The following is a 20,157-nucleotide window of genomic DNA, read 5'->3' as shown; positions in this document are numbered from 1 at the left end:
CTTCTCTCTAATTGTTCTGTGTTCACCTGGGCTCCTTGTCTTTGGTGGACTCCCTATTATTGCCAGGTTTCTATGGCATCTCTGGCGTTGGTCTGGTCGCCAGATGTCAGTGTCCTCGACAGGAACTTTAGGAAGAGTGCTGCACTCTGTATTTTCCCCAACAGTGTCTTCCCTCCTACATTGTGAACTTGTCCCTGTCTATGGACCCCTCAGCTAAGAGAATTGAAAAGAGCTGAAACTGAGTACTGTGATGGCCATGCCTGCCAAAGGTATCTCATTTATACTCTGCTATTCTTACCTCTTCTACACTTTTACTAAACAATACTCCCTAAATCAGTCTCTGCTTCCCCTTAGAGTCATCATGATTAATTATAAATGCTTTGAACTATCTGCCTGTGTACATTAATCCAGACCTTTCCTCCTAATAAGCACATCACTTCACAGAATTACAGAAACACACCCAGGTACTTTACACATAGGATCATATCATCCCTCATCTCAAGGATAAGAACTGTCCAATAAGCCCCCCATATTTGGCCCATATCAAAACCCACCCACCAATCACAAGAATAGATATCCCAAATCTCATTAGCAATGCTCTTTAGAGCCACCAGATCCAGATGCATTCCAAATTTGGGAATTTCTTCCACTAAATCTTCCACTGATCCTCAATCACTCAGAAAAGCGACATCACATATAACCCTGCCACTCTCAAAACACACTACTCACTCGCCATTGGCTGAATACTACCCAGATAGCTACCCATAAAATCCCACTAAACCCATACAACTAGTGATACATCAGGGAGCACAATCTAATGCATAAACCTGGCCTCAACAACACTCGTTAGGCATGGAAATAGTCAATAGACTTACACGACCTCATTATTGATGATGAGAGCCATACAGTTGGCTGCAATGAAGCGTGGTTGGACAGTGGATATATTGCAATTTATAACCATGCCATTCCAGCTGGATTCAAAATGATGCTTAAAAATACAGAAAATAAAAAAGAAGTGTTCACCCTGATCTATATAGGTTACTGGTTTGTACAGAAAATAAATTCTAGACTTGTGCTCTTTGGAATATGTGGTTGCAGCATGTACAAGTAAGTCTTATAACTGATTCCTCATTGCAACAGTAAACAACAGTAAACCGACTCTCAGGATTCAATCCTAGATGTGTTGCATAAACTAGGACTCTGGCTGGAGGATAGTGTTTACTTTCCCACCCATGGGTGACCCAGGTGGATTTAGTTCAGTGCACCAGCGCTGAATGTGAAAGACAGGTTATTGTAGTACCATAGAACCCCACTCAATACATAGTTGAAGTAAAGTCATTGCTTTTGGGTTACTAACAATCCCTGAAATGGAATCCAGGACACCGTGGTGACAGTAGGCCTATTTCATTGTTCACAGTATCAACGACACAGCACTGAGAACAACAGACACTTTTAACTAAAAGTTTTACCACAGAGTGAACCTGTTTCTTAGTACATCTAAAATAATTACAGAGGATATCATAAAAACAGCAAGAAGTCACGTTGTAAACAACAAGAATAAAATTAACATTTCTTACATTGTCATCTAAAAGCTTACAACCCAAAACCCACTTCTACGCGCTACTTTAGTAGAGCATGTAGTAGAGCAACTTGCAGACTAGAGTTTCTTGGGAAGAAGCAGCGCACTGTATACCCTGTTTACCGCTCAAGCAGTCATTATCGGAGGAGCCGGTTGGGAAGTGTTCCATGCGAAAGGCAAATACGTGCTGCTGTACCAGTTTTCCTCTGGGAACTTGGCTGTTATCAGTCTTAGGCAAGATGAACCAGCTTCTGTGAATGCAATAACCAGAATTATCTTCGGACAGTATGTTGCAGTATAATATGGGGTGAAGGACCTCTCTTCCTGAGGGGTCGAGTGGTGGTCCTTAAATACTAAACTTTACCAAGGATTAAGACCTTTGACATAGTTTTAGTAATGTGGTGTATAGGTTACAAGTGCCAGACAGAGGTCCTTTACAAATCTTGAAGAAAAGGGGTGGCAAAGGTACGTCAAATTGAACTCCAGCTCTTCGATGAATTATCTAGGGATGTTTCTTGATGGCCTTGACGTATTGATTGGGGAACACTTGCCGCAAACTAAGGGGCCGATTACGATGTTGTCAGGACAGCATTCCCACCGAATCGGGGTAGGAATGCTTTCCGAACGATTCGTATTTGGGGAGTACTACCGATGATTACGATGTGTCCGGATGCTTACGGACTCAGTTTGGTCGGACTCCAATTGTCTTCAATGGAAGCCTGTGTCCCGAATGAGAACACAGACTCCTATTGAAAGAATTGGGTAGGTGGGGAAAACCTTGCAAACTGTGGAGGGCACCACATGGTGCCTGCCACACTGTGCATGGTTGGGAAGGGGGGGGGTCCCCGTTGGGAACCAATCAAAACAGCCCGGAAGGCTTCCTTGCATCATACTCAGTTGTATGGAAAGGTGACCAATTTGGTCGGGAACATAGGTCCTGAATCGGATTCGCAAATCCAAATCCCGTTTGGAACCTTTCCTGACGACATCGTAATCAGCCCCTAAATGTCTCATCAGGTTTCACATCTGGGTCATTATTGGAATGCCTTGACAATGTTTCACTTTCTCAGTTCAATTAATTAAAAGGGTGGATAACATTCATAGTAATATTGTTTATAAGAGAGATGACAGAATTTAGAAGGAGTGTGGTCCACAATGGATTTGAGGGTCTCACCGGAATAGTGTTGGACCTTATGGACTTTACTTAAATTTCCTGAAAGAAATTTTCACGTTCTCCTTTATGATACAAACATTAGACCCAGATATTGTCCTAATTGGAGATATGAGCACATGGATCGATAGACTACAACAACAACAAACCTGCTGCAGAAGTAACTGAAAATAAGTGTGCTCTGGGTTTCACCTTAAAAGGTCACATCCTCTACACATTCAATTTTAACCTATAAAAAAAGACATTAACAACACCTAGCTTCAAATGAAAATGTTCTCAGATCATTCTCTGACTACCCTTAATTCCCTTAACCCAATACTCGAATCCCACTTCTGTAATGCACAGAGTGGTAGCAATGTAGAGGAGATGTCACTGAGGGAAAAATACAAAGTGAGTCATTTACAACCTGCCCAGGGTACTCTAACCTACCAGGACTGGGGAATGCGTGGACCATCCATAATTAAAGATACCCAGCTGCCTGGCAGGCATACCTGTGCCTTCAGCTCATCTGCCAGTTGGGTGGATGGATCAAGGCATAAACGAATGCTGAATAGGTGCCATGTTTATTTGTCCACATCGTAGTAATTTTTGTTTTACACCAGCAACTTTCCACAGAATTTGTTTGTACGGAAGGAGGCTTCCTGATTGTGAGTATTAATAACACATTTTCTGTACTCTTGACCTTCAAACGTGCCCCTCGCAGATGACAAATATTGTGGACTGGAGAAAGCATATATTTAGTTTGGACACTGGAATGAATATATGTTTATAAAGTTTGCATTGCTGCCAAGATTAGTTTCCAAACTGGGTCTATCCATTGAAATAATTTGTACAGGATGATATATTCCACACAGTGAATGTGCACTATTACTATGGTATTTGAACACAGGACACTGAAAATAGATAAAGCTAGGTATATTTTCTCTCTCGTTGGTTGAGTGGGAGTAAATGAGAGGCATTTGATGTGTGGTGACCTTGTGGCTTGAAGTGGGCTGCCCAACTTCATATTTTCACCTTGAAATTGACTCAAGTGCATTAGGGGATACATGGTCTGTTGTAAGTCATACATCATTTTTTTTCCAGGTCTATCCAAAATTCTTGCCTTGGTGTTGGAGGAGCTGACCTTGTTCTACGACCGGGATGTGAATGGTGTTGGGGTACTGTATAGCCTGCTCAGGGCTCCTTGGCTGCAGGCCCTCTTGAAGGTAAAGCCTGCATTCAATTCAGATAATGGTTATTGCCATAGGAGTATGTGGTACGAAAAATGCAAAAAAATTAGCAACAAATACTAAATTTTCACCGCAGAGTAAAGCCAAAGCTTATTGTTGATGCTATAATTGCTTATCAGGCAAAGTATAAGATAAGGTGCCTCTTGACTGGGGAATGGGGGGCGGTGTAAGCCACAAGAATGTTTGAAATAATCTGCTCCTAACAAAGTCACAATTGCTAATAAGAAAATATAGGGCATTACAGAAATTAAGATATGGTTAGTTTCAACATCAGTTTGAAAATGCATAATAAATCAAATGTAGGGAATTAGCTTGAGGTTCAGTCAATGCAGCAAAAGGCCTGACATAAACTCAAACCTCAGGAAATATCAAAATGATTCTAAGTCCTAAGCATGAGACAGACTTATAAGGGTCTGCTCTCTAAGAATCAAGAGATGAATATCATTGCTCACCTCCAAAAGGAGCCCTATTTTGTAGGACAATACCGAGTGGAAAAAACACATAGTCAGCATTAAGTGAACAAAATGTGGCAAGATTTAACCAATAACAATTCCGAATTAAATGCAACAAAACCAAACGCAATCTCCTAAATTAATAACTATTAATTTAATTTTGAGCGAATGTCATCAAATGTGACAAATCCATTTACATTAAAAACATTGACAGACTCATAGAATAAATAGACCTAGTGAAATACAGACAGGAAAAACCTTGAACAGTTACATTTGGAAAGAATGCTTCCTCCAGAGTTCATTGAGAACCGCATGTCAGCACAAAGGATTTCATTACTACACATTTTGCTACACGCGTTGAGAGGAAAACATGAAATGTGGATACGCAGAAATACAAGATGGAGTCGGACCTAGTTTGGCTAATTCCAGGATAATATAGTTCCGCAGAGTGCAAAAAATTAGTTTTTTTTGCAAAATGTTGATGTTGCTAGGCAGACATTATTTATTAATCAGAAATGTCTCTCACCGAATAATGTGAGGATGAGGGTTTATAGGCTTATGAGTAATGCAAGCAGCGTGAGAAGGACTGTAATACACATCAATGACTTGTGCTGTGCGTCACTTCACATTAGGCCCGTCCATGATGAATCGCAGGATTGCCACCTTTCTCAGAAACAAATACCAGCATTTGTTTAAGTTTAGCTATTCTGGATGGGGCTGGCAGGTGAATAAAACTTTATCTAAAATCCTAAAAATTCTTGTTAACACACCAATTATCCCTCTGTTCGCTTTAATGATATTGACAACTCTCAAATCCATCCCCCAATCCGCTGGAGATGGGGTCCCCAGGGCCACAGAGGGATCGAGAATGGGCCCACGCACTCTCTACTCTTTTTGATGTATGTTGGGCCTCAGGATTACCAGGGCCTTGATCAACTCAGGAAAGGCAAATATGTGCCCGCCCCTTTCTTAAAGATGTCGTGCTGAATAGGATGGGGTCCCTGGGGCTGTAATTGGCCTGGGGAGGAGAGTCCACTTACACCTTCCCCAAAAAGATAATGCATGGACCCGAGAGGAGGGAGGGGGGTCATATCTATTTTTAAAAATAGCAACTAAGTCCAGAAGTGCTGTAATGGCTGCAGTATTATATTAAAGCCAGCCAATCAGAGCGCTCTCTCCCCTGGGAGCGTTACACCTGCAGGAGCAAGATGGCCCAATGGAAAAAAGCCCCCTAAGGCAATCAAGACGCTCTATATTTTTAAGTTGAGCTCGCTGGACTCTCATGAGAGTTCTTCGAGCTATGCTTTCCAGATATACAAATATTTTTGTACCTTAAATTCTCCTAAACCTACTAAATGAATTTAAACCAAATAACAAAAAGCAAGCTTTCAGAAACAATTTAGCCTTTTTTGCTGACGCTCTTAAAAACTCCCTATGGAAATTTGTGGCGGATTTTGTGTTTTGGGACCCACCCCTTTTAAGGCCTCTACTTGCCGGATCACCCCTAAACTTTCCATGAAGAACTTAGGCAAAACAGAGCACTTTTTTTGGTAAGTTTTGTGAAGATTTGTCAGATGATACATACGTTATTAGCAAACACAAAAAGGCATTTCCTACGGAAATGCCACTGGCTTTTGTATGTATATCTATCTATCTATCTATCTATCTATCTATCTATCTATCTATCTATCTATCTATCTATCTATCTATCTATCTATCTATCTATCTATCTATCTATATCTAGCTATATATATATATATATATATATATATATATATATATAGCTATCTATCTATCTATCTATCTATCTATATATATCTATTTATATATATATATAGATATATATAGATATATATATAGATATATATTATATCTATCTATATATCTATATATATCTAGCTATATCTATCTATCTATATGTATATAGATAAATATATATTACCTACTGGCGGTCGCCAGTAGGTAGTTATAGTTAGGACCTATTATCCACAGGAAATCCGCAACATTCTATTTAGAATAACTTTGGCGCCGGTTGATGAATCTTCGCAAAATTGTCATAACCTGGTGGGGCGCTCCGGTCCGCTCCTATCCTGAAAATCTCGGGGTGATTCGTCAAGCGGGGGTGGAGAAAAAAGGGGGTCCCAAATCGTGTTTTCCCCATGCAATTATCCATAGGAACCGTTCATCGCGGCTACAGCCCGAACTGCTGAACGGAATTACACCAAACTTGGCAGAGAGGTAGTCCTTGGCTCAGACTCGTGCCTTTTGCTTAAATGGTGTAAATCCGTTCAGTAGTTCCTGAGAAAATCACAATTAAAAGTACATATATATCTATGGCGGCGCAGGATCCGCGCATCCTTCCGATCTTTTTAAAATTGGCAAAATCCAACGCAGGGTGCGCGGATCATGACGATGAAAAAAAAACGAAGCGCTATATTAGTTATTAGCCCCCGGGGGGGCAAATCCCAGGGGCAATGAAATAAAAATTGATAGTTGTATAGCGCACTACTCACCCGCAAGGGTCTCAAGGCGCTTGTACGAATACCGCTGTGGAACCCATCCTGGCTTTCCCTGTGAGGTGTCCACTCCTGGGCACCCCCAAGGTGGAGGCCAGGTATCCTTAGCGTTGTGGGGGCCGTTGTGGAGATTTAGCAAGCTATTGCCCAGAGTTGCAGAGTGGGACTCCATGATTGGAATAGGCACCGATGCAAGAATGATCAGGTCCGTGGAATTTTGAGCCCATGACCCGCCGAGGCGGGGAATTGAACCCTGGTCCCGGGCTAGACCTCTGCATCAGGGTCTGCCGCTCTAACCATTGAGCCACACTTCTCCAAAATAGTTTAGGTGGGGGGCCAAAAGGGACCCCCCAGCCCCGGGGACCACCACCCCGGGCTTTATTACAAATTGTGCGGGGGGCTCACGGTCCCCAACGAAGAGGGCCAGCCCCGGGGCTACAAGTGACCCGGGAGGGGGGCTACGCGCCCCCCTCCCCAAAATGTAAAATAAAAAAAGGCCGGCCCAGGGGGATGGGGTCCCCGGCGCCATAAATGGCCTAAGGAGGGGGACAAGGCAGCACCCCTCCTATATGGAAAATATTTTTTAAAAAGGGCCATGCCCCGGGGGATTGGGTCCCCGGGGCCGATTATGGCCTTGGAAGGAAGGCCACACGGCCCCCTTCCTGAATTTTTTATTAAAAAAAATTAATTATGGGGCAGGCCCTGGAGGATGGGGTCCCCAGGGCCAAAATATTAGGAAAAGAAGGGGGGTCACACAGCCCCCCTTCTTAAACCCCCCAAAAAAGGAAAAGACCGGTATCGCGCCGGAGGCCACGCCCCCTTCTTGTAGCACTCTGCAAGGAATTAATTCCCCAACTTAAACTGCGCCACAGGGTGTGTTTGCACACATATGAACTCAGGCCCCACCCCCTCCCTTCACCACTGTGCAAAGGCACCCCGTGGTGCATTTTAAGTTAAGTTGGGGGAATGATTTCCCCTTGAATACTGGGGGTCCCTGGGGGCCAACTAGCCCACCAGGAACCTCCAGTATGCACCAGGGGGCTGCGTTGCAGAGAGGTGTTCTGAGGCCATGCCCCTTTTTACATCTCTCTGCAAAGCAGCTCTGTGGCGCTTACTGGAGGTACACGGATCTGCGTTGCAGAGTGTTGTAAAAAGGGGCGTGGCCTCGGAACACCTCTCTGCAATGCAGCCCCCAGGCGCATACTGGAGGTACCTGGTGGGCTAGTTGGCTCCCAGGGACCCACAGAATTGAGGAGTAATTAATACTCTAAATTAAAATGCGCCACAGGGCGTGTTTACAGACATATCAGCTCAGGCAACGCCCCCTTCCTTCACCACTGTGCAAACGCGCCCCGTGGCGCGTTTTAAGTTAGGGAATTAATTCTCTTTCAATACTAAGGGTCCCTGAGGTCCAAATAGCCCAACAGGTATCTCCAGTATGCGCAAGGGAGCTGCGTTGCAGACAGGTGTTCGGAGGCCATGCCCCTTTTTACACCTCTCTGCAACGCTGCTCTGTGGCGCTTATTGGAGGAACCTAGTGGGCTAGTTTGACACTAGGGACCCTCAGGATTCAAGGGGACTTCATCTCCCAACTTAAAACGCGCCACAGGCCTTGTTTGCACAGTGGTGAAGTGAGTGGATGGTGTAAGAAAGTGACTCTATATATACTGGACCGAAGTAAAATCAGCTGAACTACAAATTCCAATTTACTCACCTGTTATCAGGAGAGACCTCAGTGCTGCATCTTTGAGCCCAGTACTGATCCTGAAAAGTAATTCTAACCGTACTTACCAGTAACTTGAATTTCCTTCAACAATAGAATAACATTGACTGGTTTCACTTGGAAATTCTTCTAAATGTGGAGTTTTGAAACTTTAAAATATTCCTCTAAAATTAGCCGAACTACGAATTCCGATTTACTCACCTGTTATCAGGAGAGAACCCAGTGCTGCATCTTTTAGCCCAGTACTGACCCTGAAAAGTAATTCTAACCGTACTTACCAGCAACTTGTATTTCCTTCCATAGGAATCCATTGTGTGGTTTTCACCCAAAAAGTTTCTAAGTGTCTATTTTCACAAATTACAAATATTCCTTAAAAATCGCCGGTATGACTTAAACGCATTCTTTTAACTGCTTACAGGAGATGCACCATTGCTGGATCTAGGATCCACCACTGAGTAAGAAAAAGTAATGATAACACTACTTACCTGCTAAGTGAATTTCCTTCCGTAGGCTAACATTGACTGGTTTCACTTGGAAATTCTTCTAAGTGTGGAGTTTTGGAACTTTAAAATATTCCTCTAAAATCAGCTGAACTACGAATTTCGATTTACTTACCTGTTATCAGGAGAGACCTCAGTGCTGCATCTTTAAGCTCAGTACTGACCCTGAAAAGTAATTCTAACCATACTTACCAGTAACTTGAATTTCCTTCCATAGGCTAACATTGACTGGTTTCACTTGGAAATTCTTCTAAGTGTGGAGTTTTGGCACTTTAAAATATTCACCTAAAATCATCCGAACAACAAATTCCAATGTACTCACCTGTTATCAGGAGAGAACCCAGTGCTGCATCTTTTAGCCGAGCACTGACCCTGAAAAGTAATTTTAACTATACTTACCAGTAACTTGTATTTCCTTCCATAGGAATCCATTGTCTGGTTTTCACCAGAAAGGTTTCGAAGTGTCTATTTTCACAAGCTACAAATATTCCTTAAAAATCGCCTGTATGACTTAAACATATTCTTTCAACTGTTTACAGGCGATGCACCAGTGCTGGACCCAGGATCCACCACTGAGTAAGAAAAAGTAACGATGGCACTACTTACCTGCTAAGTCAATTTCCTCCTATTGGATAACATTTAATGAATGAAAGGAGTCTTCTAAAGCGCAACTTAGCCCAAGGGCGTCAAGGCGCATAAGCCGGTCATTGGTGATTCTATGTGAAAGTTTCTAAGTTTAAACTTTTAAAATACAATAAAATATTCCTTAATAATCACTACTGTAACCAAAACCTTTTTACTCAACTGTTTATAGGAGATGTCCCAGGACTGAATCTAGAAGCCAGCCCTGTGGTTAGAAAAATAATCCATAAAGTAACTAATTTAACTAGAAATTCACATTGAGCTCAATGTTTCATAGTGTTTGAAATTGTGTTGCCCATTGCAACAACTGTAACTACTGTACTTAAAAGTCTATTGGCTATTTGCAAAGTATTTAAACTAAAGTAATTAATTCTGAGAAAGTATATTTTGTAATGTAATCTATAATGTAATTATAATGTAAATTAAAAAATAAAATATCTAAAATTAAATAGTTTAAAAAAATGTAGTAAGTCAGTATCAAAAAAATAAATATAACAATTAATACATTTAAAAATTGTCATTTACAAAACCTTTGAAATTCTCTGAAAAAACTATAGGTTTCAGACATGTTATAGTTAGGAATTAGCATTTAAAAAACCTTTGAAATTCACTGAAAACAACCATAGGTTTCAGACATGTTATAGTTAGGAATTAGCATATAAAAAAACTTAGAAATTCACTGAAAAAACCATAGGTTTTAGGGGTGTTATAGTTAGCTAGACATTTCACTCGTACAAAACCATTGAAATTCCTCCACTATAGTTAGTTGTAACAACTATAACTCGCGTGCCCGCAATCCACTGCTGATGATGTCACATATTACATCATTCATGACATGATCAGTGACATCACTGATGACATCTCACATGACATCACTGATGACATCATCCTCGTGACAATCCGATACATCTCATTATACACTAGTATAACCTTTCAACACTCATTATAAAATATGGACTACCATATTTGAAACCATTGACACACCAATACAAGTTTCTAAAAGCCCACTCAGTGATTCCTTCAACTACACACACATCTAAACACTTACCTATGGATTCACTCATACATGCTAACAAAGATCAATAGAACATTATCAAATATACTTATACACCTACATCGACATTACACACCAGCACACATTCTATTCACTTATGCAGTCATCCTACTCACTTATGCAAACAATTGATCATACTTATTTTATTTATTTTATTATTTATTTATTTATTTTATTTTTGACATTTGTAAAGCGCACTGTTACCATACGGTGTCCTGGCGCTGTCATGATAGCGCCCCTTGCTAGGCCTCCTATTTAGTTTGTAAACAGCCATGTTTTTAAACTTCTGCGAAAGGTCATCAGATCAGGAGACAGACGGAGGGTCACCGGGAGGGCATTCCAGGCGACAGCAGCTCCTCGGCTGAAACTTCTACCCCCCAACACACCCTCCTGATGCGTGGGGTTTTGATCAGCCCAAGGGCGGCTGAACTGAGAAGTCTGCCTGGTCAATACCAGTGAAAGTACTGCCCTAGAAACGGTGGGCCGATTCCATGGACTGCCTTAAAAAAATACACATGGTTTTAAATAGGATCCGCTTCCGCACTGGAAGCCAATGAAGCTTCACAAGCTCGTGCAAGACTGGGGCAAACTTGGGCAGACCTGTAAGGAGCCGCGCTGCTGCGTTCTGTAATATCTGCAGCTTATTAAGCACTCCTTGCTGGGCTTCCACAAGTAGACTATTGCAATAGTCAAGCCGTGAGAGCACGAGTGCCGAAGGGAGAACCTTCCGAAGGATTTTCAACGTCCAGTGAATGGATGAAGCTAAGGCATTTACCTGAGGTCTGAAAGAGAGTTTATCATCTATCACGACCCCCAGGTTCTTGACCTTACTGACCGGGATGGGAGGGGTCCCCATCTCTACCGGCCACCACCTCGGGCTCCAAAAATTGACCGAGGAGCCAAACAGTATCACTTTAGTTTTGGCCGATTTAAGCTTTAAGCAATTACTGGCCATCCAGGTGCTCACTGCTGTCATGCATTCCTGGAACTTACTGGCCACGTCATCTTCTCTCCCTGGAAGCAGAGACACCACAATCTGTGTGTCTTCTGCATAAGATGTTAATTCGAACCCATAGGAGCGGATAACCAAGGCCAAGGAGGAGACATAGATATTAAATAGGGTAGGGCTAAGCGAGGAACCCTGAGGGACCCCGCAAGGTGGTTGAAAAGGTTTTAACTCAAAATTACCCAATGCAACCACCTGGACCCTGTTGGTCAGGAAATAACTCACTATATCTAGGGCCTTCCCCTGTACCCCACATTCTTCCAAACGGTCCACCAAGATGGTATGGTGGACCGTATCAAAAGCCGCAGATAAGTCCAGCATAACTAAGGCCGCCCGACCCCCTGAGTCCATTACTTTCCTGATTTCTTCCATTGATTTGATCAGGGCGGACTCCGTACTGTGGCCAGGTCTAAACCCATGCTGTGAAATGTCAAGACCTTGGGTGGATCCTAGGAATGCACTGAGCTGGGTGTTCATAGCTCTTTCTATGATTTTAGCCGGCAGAGGTAATCTTGCGATCGGCCGATAGTTGTTAGGATCGGCGATGTCCAAGTGAGGCTTCTTTAGTAGTGGTCTGATTGAGGCCAGTTTCCAGCCAGATGGAAACTCCCCTGTCTCAAATAGCTGGTTAAAAAGCCCTGCTAGGGCATCGGCTATCGGGGCTGCTGCTTGCTTTGCCACGGCTACCGGGCAAGGATCATGAGGTGAGCCCGACTTTATGCTCAGCAACTGTCTCTTGATCTCTTCTCCCTTGACTGGGGCAAATGAGAGCAGTTTGGGCCCCTGAGTGTTCGCTATTAGGTTCCTAGACCTGAGTTCCTGCAAACTCTGTCTTACTTGGACTTCTAAGGATATGAAGATGTTTTCAACCTTGCTCATAAAAAACTGGGCTAGGTTTTCGCAGAGTTCTTGGCTGGGTGGCGTAGCCACTGGCTTGGGCGTGGCCAGGCTTGCGACCGTGTGAAAAAGTTCCTAGGGAGAGCTCTTGGCCCCAAGAATGCGATCCGTAAAGTAGGATTGCTTTAGCTGTCTAAGCCTCTCTTTATAGATCCCCTGACTAGATCTATATTTCTTTTTTTCAGCCTCCCTATAGTTTTTACACCAGGCTCGTTCAAGCTTTTTACACACAAGCTTTAGCTCCCTGAGTTCCTCTGAAAACCAGGGAGCTGACGGGACAGTACTTACATTTACTAAGCTACACACTTATACAAACACCACTTTATTTATTCATACTTAGTGTGTTATAAAATCACTATTACAAGTATACAGTTTTCGATACAGTCACTCATACAGTCACTGAGTCTTATGTATACTTATTTATAAACAACAACTGTCACATACACTGCCTTTTATATTCCTACTTTGTTGGACATGGATCACTGAGAAATATATTTACTCATCACCACACCCATAAAGAGATTCACTCACCCAAACAAGTGTTTCCACATGCAGTCTTAACCTCATATACCTACTAAATCAACTATTTACACATCTTTGGATAGTCACACACCTCCCACCCAGCCACACACACATTCACTCTCCCATACAAATACTCACTTAACTAATTAATAACTAATATAGACTTTCACATAGCTAGTAACCAACTTATGTAGTAGTTCACACAACAAGAGCAAAAGTGAAACAGATATTCACACAGTTTAATCGCTATCCCATATATGTGAGACACTTTAAATTAGTCACTTATACAGTCAATCACAGTGCTACTAAATCCTCCATCCAGACACTTATACATCCACTCATTCTTCAATGCAGATCGCTATATATATAATACTTATTTAAATATCGAACCAAACCACATTCACTGGATGATGTCATCAGTGATGTCACTGACCATGTCATGAATGATGTAATATGTGACATCATCAGCAGTGGATTGCGGGCGCGCGAGTTATAGTTAGTACAACTAACTATAACGGAGGAATTTCAATGGTTTTGTACGAGTGAAATGTGCAGCTAACTATAACACCCCTAAAACCTATGTTTTTTTCAGTGAATTTCTAAGGTTTTTTAAATGCTAATTCCTAACTATAACATGTCTGAAACCTATGTTTTTTTCATTGAATATACAGATATATATATATATATATATATAGATATATCTATCTGTCTTTAGATACATACATGTTCATATATTGTACTCCCTGAACCAAGCAACAGTGGACTCCACTCCCTCAATCCCTGAAGGTCGTGGCAACCCTACAGGACTCAGGACCACCTAAATGCATAATAATGGTTTTAACACATGCTTTAAGAAACTCAGCTGGCCCGTTCTCAACAATAAAACTGGCCCGCACCAGCAGTTGAACCGGTCCCCATCTTGCCAGTCCAATGGAAAAACTTCTAATGCCCTTTAGCGCCAGAAAAAAACCCAATGCCCTTTAGTGCCAGGCTGGGCCTGCAAAGAAAGCAATAAAAGAAGTAAACATTATACTATATTATTATTGGTATTTGGAGGTGCAGAAACATGCCAGAACAATTTCCCGCCTTTGGGATAATGGATTACAATACTTTACAACTGTTAACCGGAGGTGCAAAATTAACAAGAGTTAGCATGTGTATCTAAAGCCCTGCATAGATATTCTGGACATTAAATACTAGATAGTGCTCCTTGTAGTAATGTAAAAGAACTTTTCTAGCACACTCTCCTCCACTTGTTTAACAATATATACTTGGGGGTCTCAGTTATGACCTTTGCTTCATGTATATATATATATGTATGTATATATATATATATATATATATATATATATATCTCAAAGTCCTTTCCCAAACATTGTTAGTACGCTCTCAGGAAATGAGTCCAACAACACGATTCAATGGAACACAGGTTCATTCCACACAACGCGTTTCGCCTTGCAGCTTGTTCACTTGTAGAAGTGTCAAAGACCAAACCACAGTAATAAAGTTAAATGTGAACATTGAAGAAGGACCAAAAAGTATAATACATGGCAGCCATCTTAGAGTGGTAAATCGCATATAGCTAATAATCACAAGCAATGTGTTTCATATTTATTAAATAAACTAAATGTTCCAAAATTGAACACATAAGTAAAACTTTCTCTTGCTACGTGACCAAAGGAGATGTGAATAAACCATTAGAGAGTGTATACCACCGTAATAAATGAATGCAGTAATATCTCACAATTTCAATGGCATGTGCCCTGGTAAATAAAGAAATATAAACAGAAAAATGTTGATCGAATACACATTGAGAAATACATCACTCTATATATAAAATGGTTATCTCTATGGTCAATACTAATTTCAATGACTGCATCCATAAGTCGAATGTTTGCTGGCAAGTGCCCAATTTCATACAACAGAGTATCAAAAAAGTTCTAGACCAAGTCTGGGATGTTCACAAAAGTGAAAAAGTGCATAACAGACGTGGTCTCTGCTAAGGAGTGCAAGGGTTAGGTACGCCCGTGAGAGTGAATGTTCATGAATGGGCCCCTTCCTTTCCTCCTGTAGAGAAAGAAGAAAAGATAAGAATTAGAATAAAAAATAAAAAATAAAGAGAACAAATTCTAACATACTAGTTAACAAATAGTCGGCATACATGGTCTATCGATTCAGTCAATACAATATTAGAAAACCTTTGCAAAAAACCAATAACAAGCAGAACCCTATGCAATTACGATCCCTCTTTCAGGTGTACTGCCAGTTCCTTATCCATGTTAAGACCCCCAGGGGTCTTACTTTGAAAGTCAATTATGTACTGTGATTCTTTCTTTCTGAGAGCGAGGATCCTATCACCTCCTCTCGATTTTATAGGAATATGTTCCAAAATCATGTAGCTGCAGTCTGAGATATTGGAACAATTATGCTGTTCAAAGTGTCTAGCAACAGGATATTTAGGATCATGGTTAGTTATGGCATGTAGATGTTCCAAGATACGTTTTTTGGCAGCACAGGTGGTGCTGCCAATGTACCACAATCCACATGTACACATGATTACATAAATGACAAAAGTCATTTCACAGGTGAGAAATTGTGTCAATTTTTTAGTCACACTATTGTAGGTCACCGTATCTTTATATTTACTGTTTTTACAAGCCTTGCAATGGCCACAAGGATAGAAGCCAACTAATCCATGTTGTGTACTCGATGAAAGAATAGTCACCTCATTTCTAACCACTAGATCACGTATGTTTCTGCTGCGTCTATACGTGATATTGGGTCTCTCAGGTATCGAGTTCCCCAGTATGCCATCAGTTTTAAGGATGTCCCAGTTCTTTGTGATGATTTTCTTTACTTTCTGAGAATCAGAGTTGAAGGTCAGGATCATGCGTGTGACATCCGTTTCATTGGACGAAACAACATCAAGTTTATCACAAAGAGTATCACTTCTGTCAACGTCTGCCACCCGTGCTTTGGTAAGAACCCACTGTTGGTAACCCCGTTTCAGAAATCTCTCTACAATGTTGGCCGTCTCATCCTTAAACGTTATGTTCGAGTTACAGTTTCTCTTGGCCCTCAGCAGCTCACCATATGGAATGCTCCATTTCAATGATTCAGGGTGGCTGCTGAGGGCATTTAGGACACTGTTTCCTGCGGTGGCATTACGGAACAGGGAAGTGCGAATTGTATCATTCACTATCTCCAATTTAACATCAAGGTTTTCAGTCACAGTATTGCTGATGTTGCCAGTCAGGAGGATATTGTAGCTATTGTTAGTCAATTTATCAATGAAACATTCTGCTTCTTCCCTAGTGCCATTCCACACGATGAACAAATCATCAATGTAGCGTAGCCACATGATGATTTTAGTCAGATCTCCTGAAAGGGTCGTGCTTGCAAAGATCTCCTGATCCCAGAACCCCATAAAGAGATTCGCAAAGCTTGGTGCAAAGCACGACCCCATCGCAGTACCCTTAATCTGCCTGTAGAGGGCGCCATTGAAAGAGAAAATGTTGTTTTGAAGACAAAAAAGTATCATCTCAACAACCATTTTTGTGTGTTCCAAGTACCTGAGGGCTCGATTAGACAGAAAATGTTCACATGCTTCTATGCCCTGTTGGTGATCAATAATAGTATACAGGGAATGAACATCCAAAACTACAAACAAATAATTGGGGCACCAAACGAGGTTCTCTATTCTACACAAAAAATCTTTGGTATCCCTAATGTAACTGGGTAACTGGCAAACAAATTCCCTTAGAAAAAGTCAACATATTTGGAAATATGTTCCCCGACACTCCCTATAGAGGACACAATAGGGCGTCCAGGAGGTTTAGTATCATGCTTATGTATCTTTGGTAAAAGATACAAAATCGGGAGTTTGGGATAGTCTCTTTTAAGGTAGCAATATTCCTCCCATGTAAGTAGGCCTTTGTCTTTCCAGTTAGCAAGTTTGTCCCAGATAGAAGTAATGCTCTGGTTGTAGGTCAGAGTGGTCACAGGTATATAAAAATTGTTGTCAGTCAATTGTCGCATAGCCTCGCTGATGTAATCATCCCTTTCTAAAATCACAATATTACCTCCCTTATCAGCTGGGCAGATTATTATGGTGGTGTCATCATACAGGGTTTTCAGAAATTTGCGTTGGTTTATGGACAGATTATTGTTGTTCCTCTCGTTGTCCCTCCCACATTTATGTCTAAGATCAGTGAGGCCCTTGATCACACATTCGTGGAAGGTGTCTATACTGTCATGAGGGAGTATGGGCATGAAGGTAGATTTGAGTTTGAAATCAGTTCTGGCTGCTGCGCTCTGTTCTAATACCATGTCATCTATTTACTGTGTCGCACTGGTGTGTGTGTCTTGATTTTCATTAGTGTTGTCCAATTCAGCTATAGTAACCAAAGCATCCACATCACCAATATCAAAATTAAAATTATTAGCGCCAGTAACATCATTGGACACAGTTCTAGCATGCTGCCCCAGTCTTTTGAGTTTGTGCCATTTCTTTAGTTTAAGTTTGCACACAAACTTGAAAGTATCCATCCTTGTATCAGTGTAGATAAATCGTGTGGAGGGACAAAAGGAAATCCCCAAACAAAGAGTTCTCTTTTCATAGTCAGTCAAATGTTTTTTAGATAAATTAACAATTATTTTGTTTACCAATGTAGCATCCATTAGTATGTCTTGTTTGAGCGCGTTGTTCGGCTTCCCATGGTGCCCTTTGTTTTGTCGATATTCCCAGCATTGTTTGAGTCGTTTCTTGCAGTTGCGGTGTTTCCCCTTGTCTTGCCTTGTCCGCGTCCTCTTCCTCTCGGTGTTGGTGACGCATGATCTCTTGCATTCTGACGATCTTTCTGCATCACCCTGAACTCGTCTAAAAAATTGACTTGTTTCCTAGCGGTGGTTTCATCTCCTGATACACTTCCTTCAGTGATGTCGGACTCTGTCTCGCTCAGGATATTACTTTCGTTTTAGTTGCTGCTGGTAATGTTGGTATTAGCTTGCTGTGACTGACTTCTATATAGATGATCATACTTTCTACTGAAAGTGAGAATCCTTCCACACTCATAATCAGCATAGTCTCTGTTCATTTTTCTTTGTTTTCTGGCTTTAATTTCTTCCTCGTATTTATTTAGGCGTTCCTTCATGTTGTCATGCATTTTTTTCAACAAATCTTTATCCATTACTGCCAAGCCATGTCTTCCCTGGACCGGAATCAAGCTTCTTTGGCAGGGTATGCTCAGACGTGAGTCCCTTGCTCATTTTGCCACTGGAGTCAAGCAAGCCCGGCTGAAGATGGCTGTAATGCCAGAAACCGGTCCTGGGAAGCTTGATTCCGGTCCAGGGAAGACATGGCTTGGCAGTTCGGGCTGGAGTGTTCCCATGAGGCACAGGGTCAGACTGATTTGCATATGGTCATGTCTGAACTGGGGTGGCGGAGTGAGCTAAAGAACGGTGATGGATATAACCCAGATCAGTTGACTGGGGGTGAGTGTTTGTATTGTCAACGCTCCGTCCATCACCACCTTTGGTTTTTCTTTTTACATGATGCGATCCAACACATCTTTGGCATCCACTTATTTAAAGTTGGGACTGACACAGCTCCATTATCTTGCTGCTGCTAATGTTGTAGGAATCCAGCTGCTTGCTCCAGTGGCTGCGGTTCAGACATTCCATCTCAGAAATCTCGTGCAGAATAGCTTAGTGTGCTGAGGGAATGAAAAAATGTGCCTTATAAACCAAACCAAAGCCAATATGAACACCAGCTCTCACAAAGACTCAGCTTATCAGGAGCCTAAGTATGATCCAGGTTACATGAGTGAGAAGGACTGTGATTGAGGGCACTTTCTAGGCGGAGTTGTATATTGAGAATCTGAGAATGAGACGGCCAATCGGGTTACTAAGAAAATATTGGCTACAAAAAGTTTAATACCACAAATAATCTCTCAATCTAGGGAAGAAATCTCAGAATGAGTAGGTAAACCGCTTTAGGGATGCAGCTTTTGTATTTCCAAGGTGGTTTCACATCACCTAAATGCCAGGCCACGCACAACGAGCGTCTATTTGTCTATGTTCCTACGTTCTTTAAATATGTATTATATACTTCTGCTCTGTAACGCCATATAAATAAAATCACTTAATGGCTTTATTGTTCAGTTCCTTCAGACAGGTAGTATTTGTTGGGATCAGTATACTATATCGATAGCAACTGTATCGATTCACAAAAATATTGTAAAGTAAATAATGTTCACAAAAATATCGTCGTCCTATACTTTACCAATAAATCAATCTGGATTTGTGTAGTGCTGCTAATCACCCATGCAGGTGTCCAGGTGCACGCAAATGTTGATAACAAAAATATCGCAGTTAAAAATATCTATTGTTTACTAATATCAATATAAAAAATATCATAACAAAAATATTACCTTTAACCCCTTCCGTGCTCTCGTCAGCCAACAGCACTCCCTCCCCAGTGCTGCCGGCGCCCAACGGCCAACGCAGCCCTGCCCACCCTTTATAACGCCCGCACCGCGGCGGTTTGGTGTTAAATAAACATATAAATTGTCAAAAATATCATGACACTCAATATCCACTAAATAATAATCGCCATAAAAATAAAGACATTTCATTACTAAACTTTAATTCAATTCAATCACATTTTTATTGTGTCAGCATAAAAACCTCATAAGCATGTTTTCCTAATAAAAATACTCCTTCACAGCAAAATCTATATAAAAACATTTCATACTTGGCATCATGAGAATATAATAAATGAGGCAAAAAACGATATATATATATATATATATATATATATATATATTGTTGCATAGTACAGTTTTGAGCTGGGGTATAGAGTGAAT

The 20,157-nt window shown here is 41.3% G+C and overlaps 1 protein-coding gene across 1 annotated transcript in view; it reads left to right on the top strand.

Moving 5' to 3' along the window:
* Positions 1–20,157, top strand: part of MPP4 (MAGUK p55 scaffold protein 4) — a 273,595-nt gene that overhangs the window by 45,795 nt on the left and 207,643 nt on the right. Inside the window, exon 2 of the mRNA XM_078683624.1 lies at positions 3,834–3,955. Within this exon, the coding sequence (XP_078539750.1) occupies positions 3,834–3,955 (122 nt within the window). The remainder of the gene's footprint in view (positions 1–3,833; positions 3,956–20,157) is intronic.

This window comes from Lissotriton helveticus, chromosome 3_1, assembly GCF_964261635.1.
Source record: "Lissotriton helveticus chromosome 3_1, aLisHel1.1, whole genome shotgun sequence".
Lineage (NCBI taxonomy): Eukaryota > Metazoa > Chordata > Amphibia > Caudata > Salamandridae > Lissotriton > Lissotriton helveticus.
Note: the sequence above shows the minus strand (reverse complement) of the source record. Positions and strands in the feature narration are given on the sequence as shown.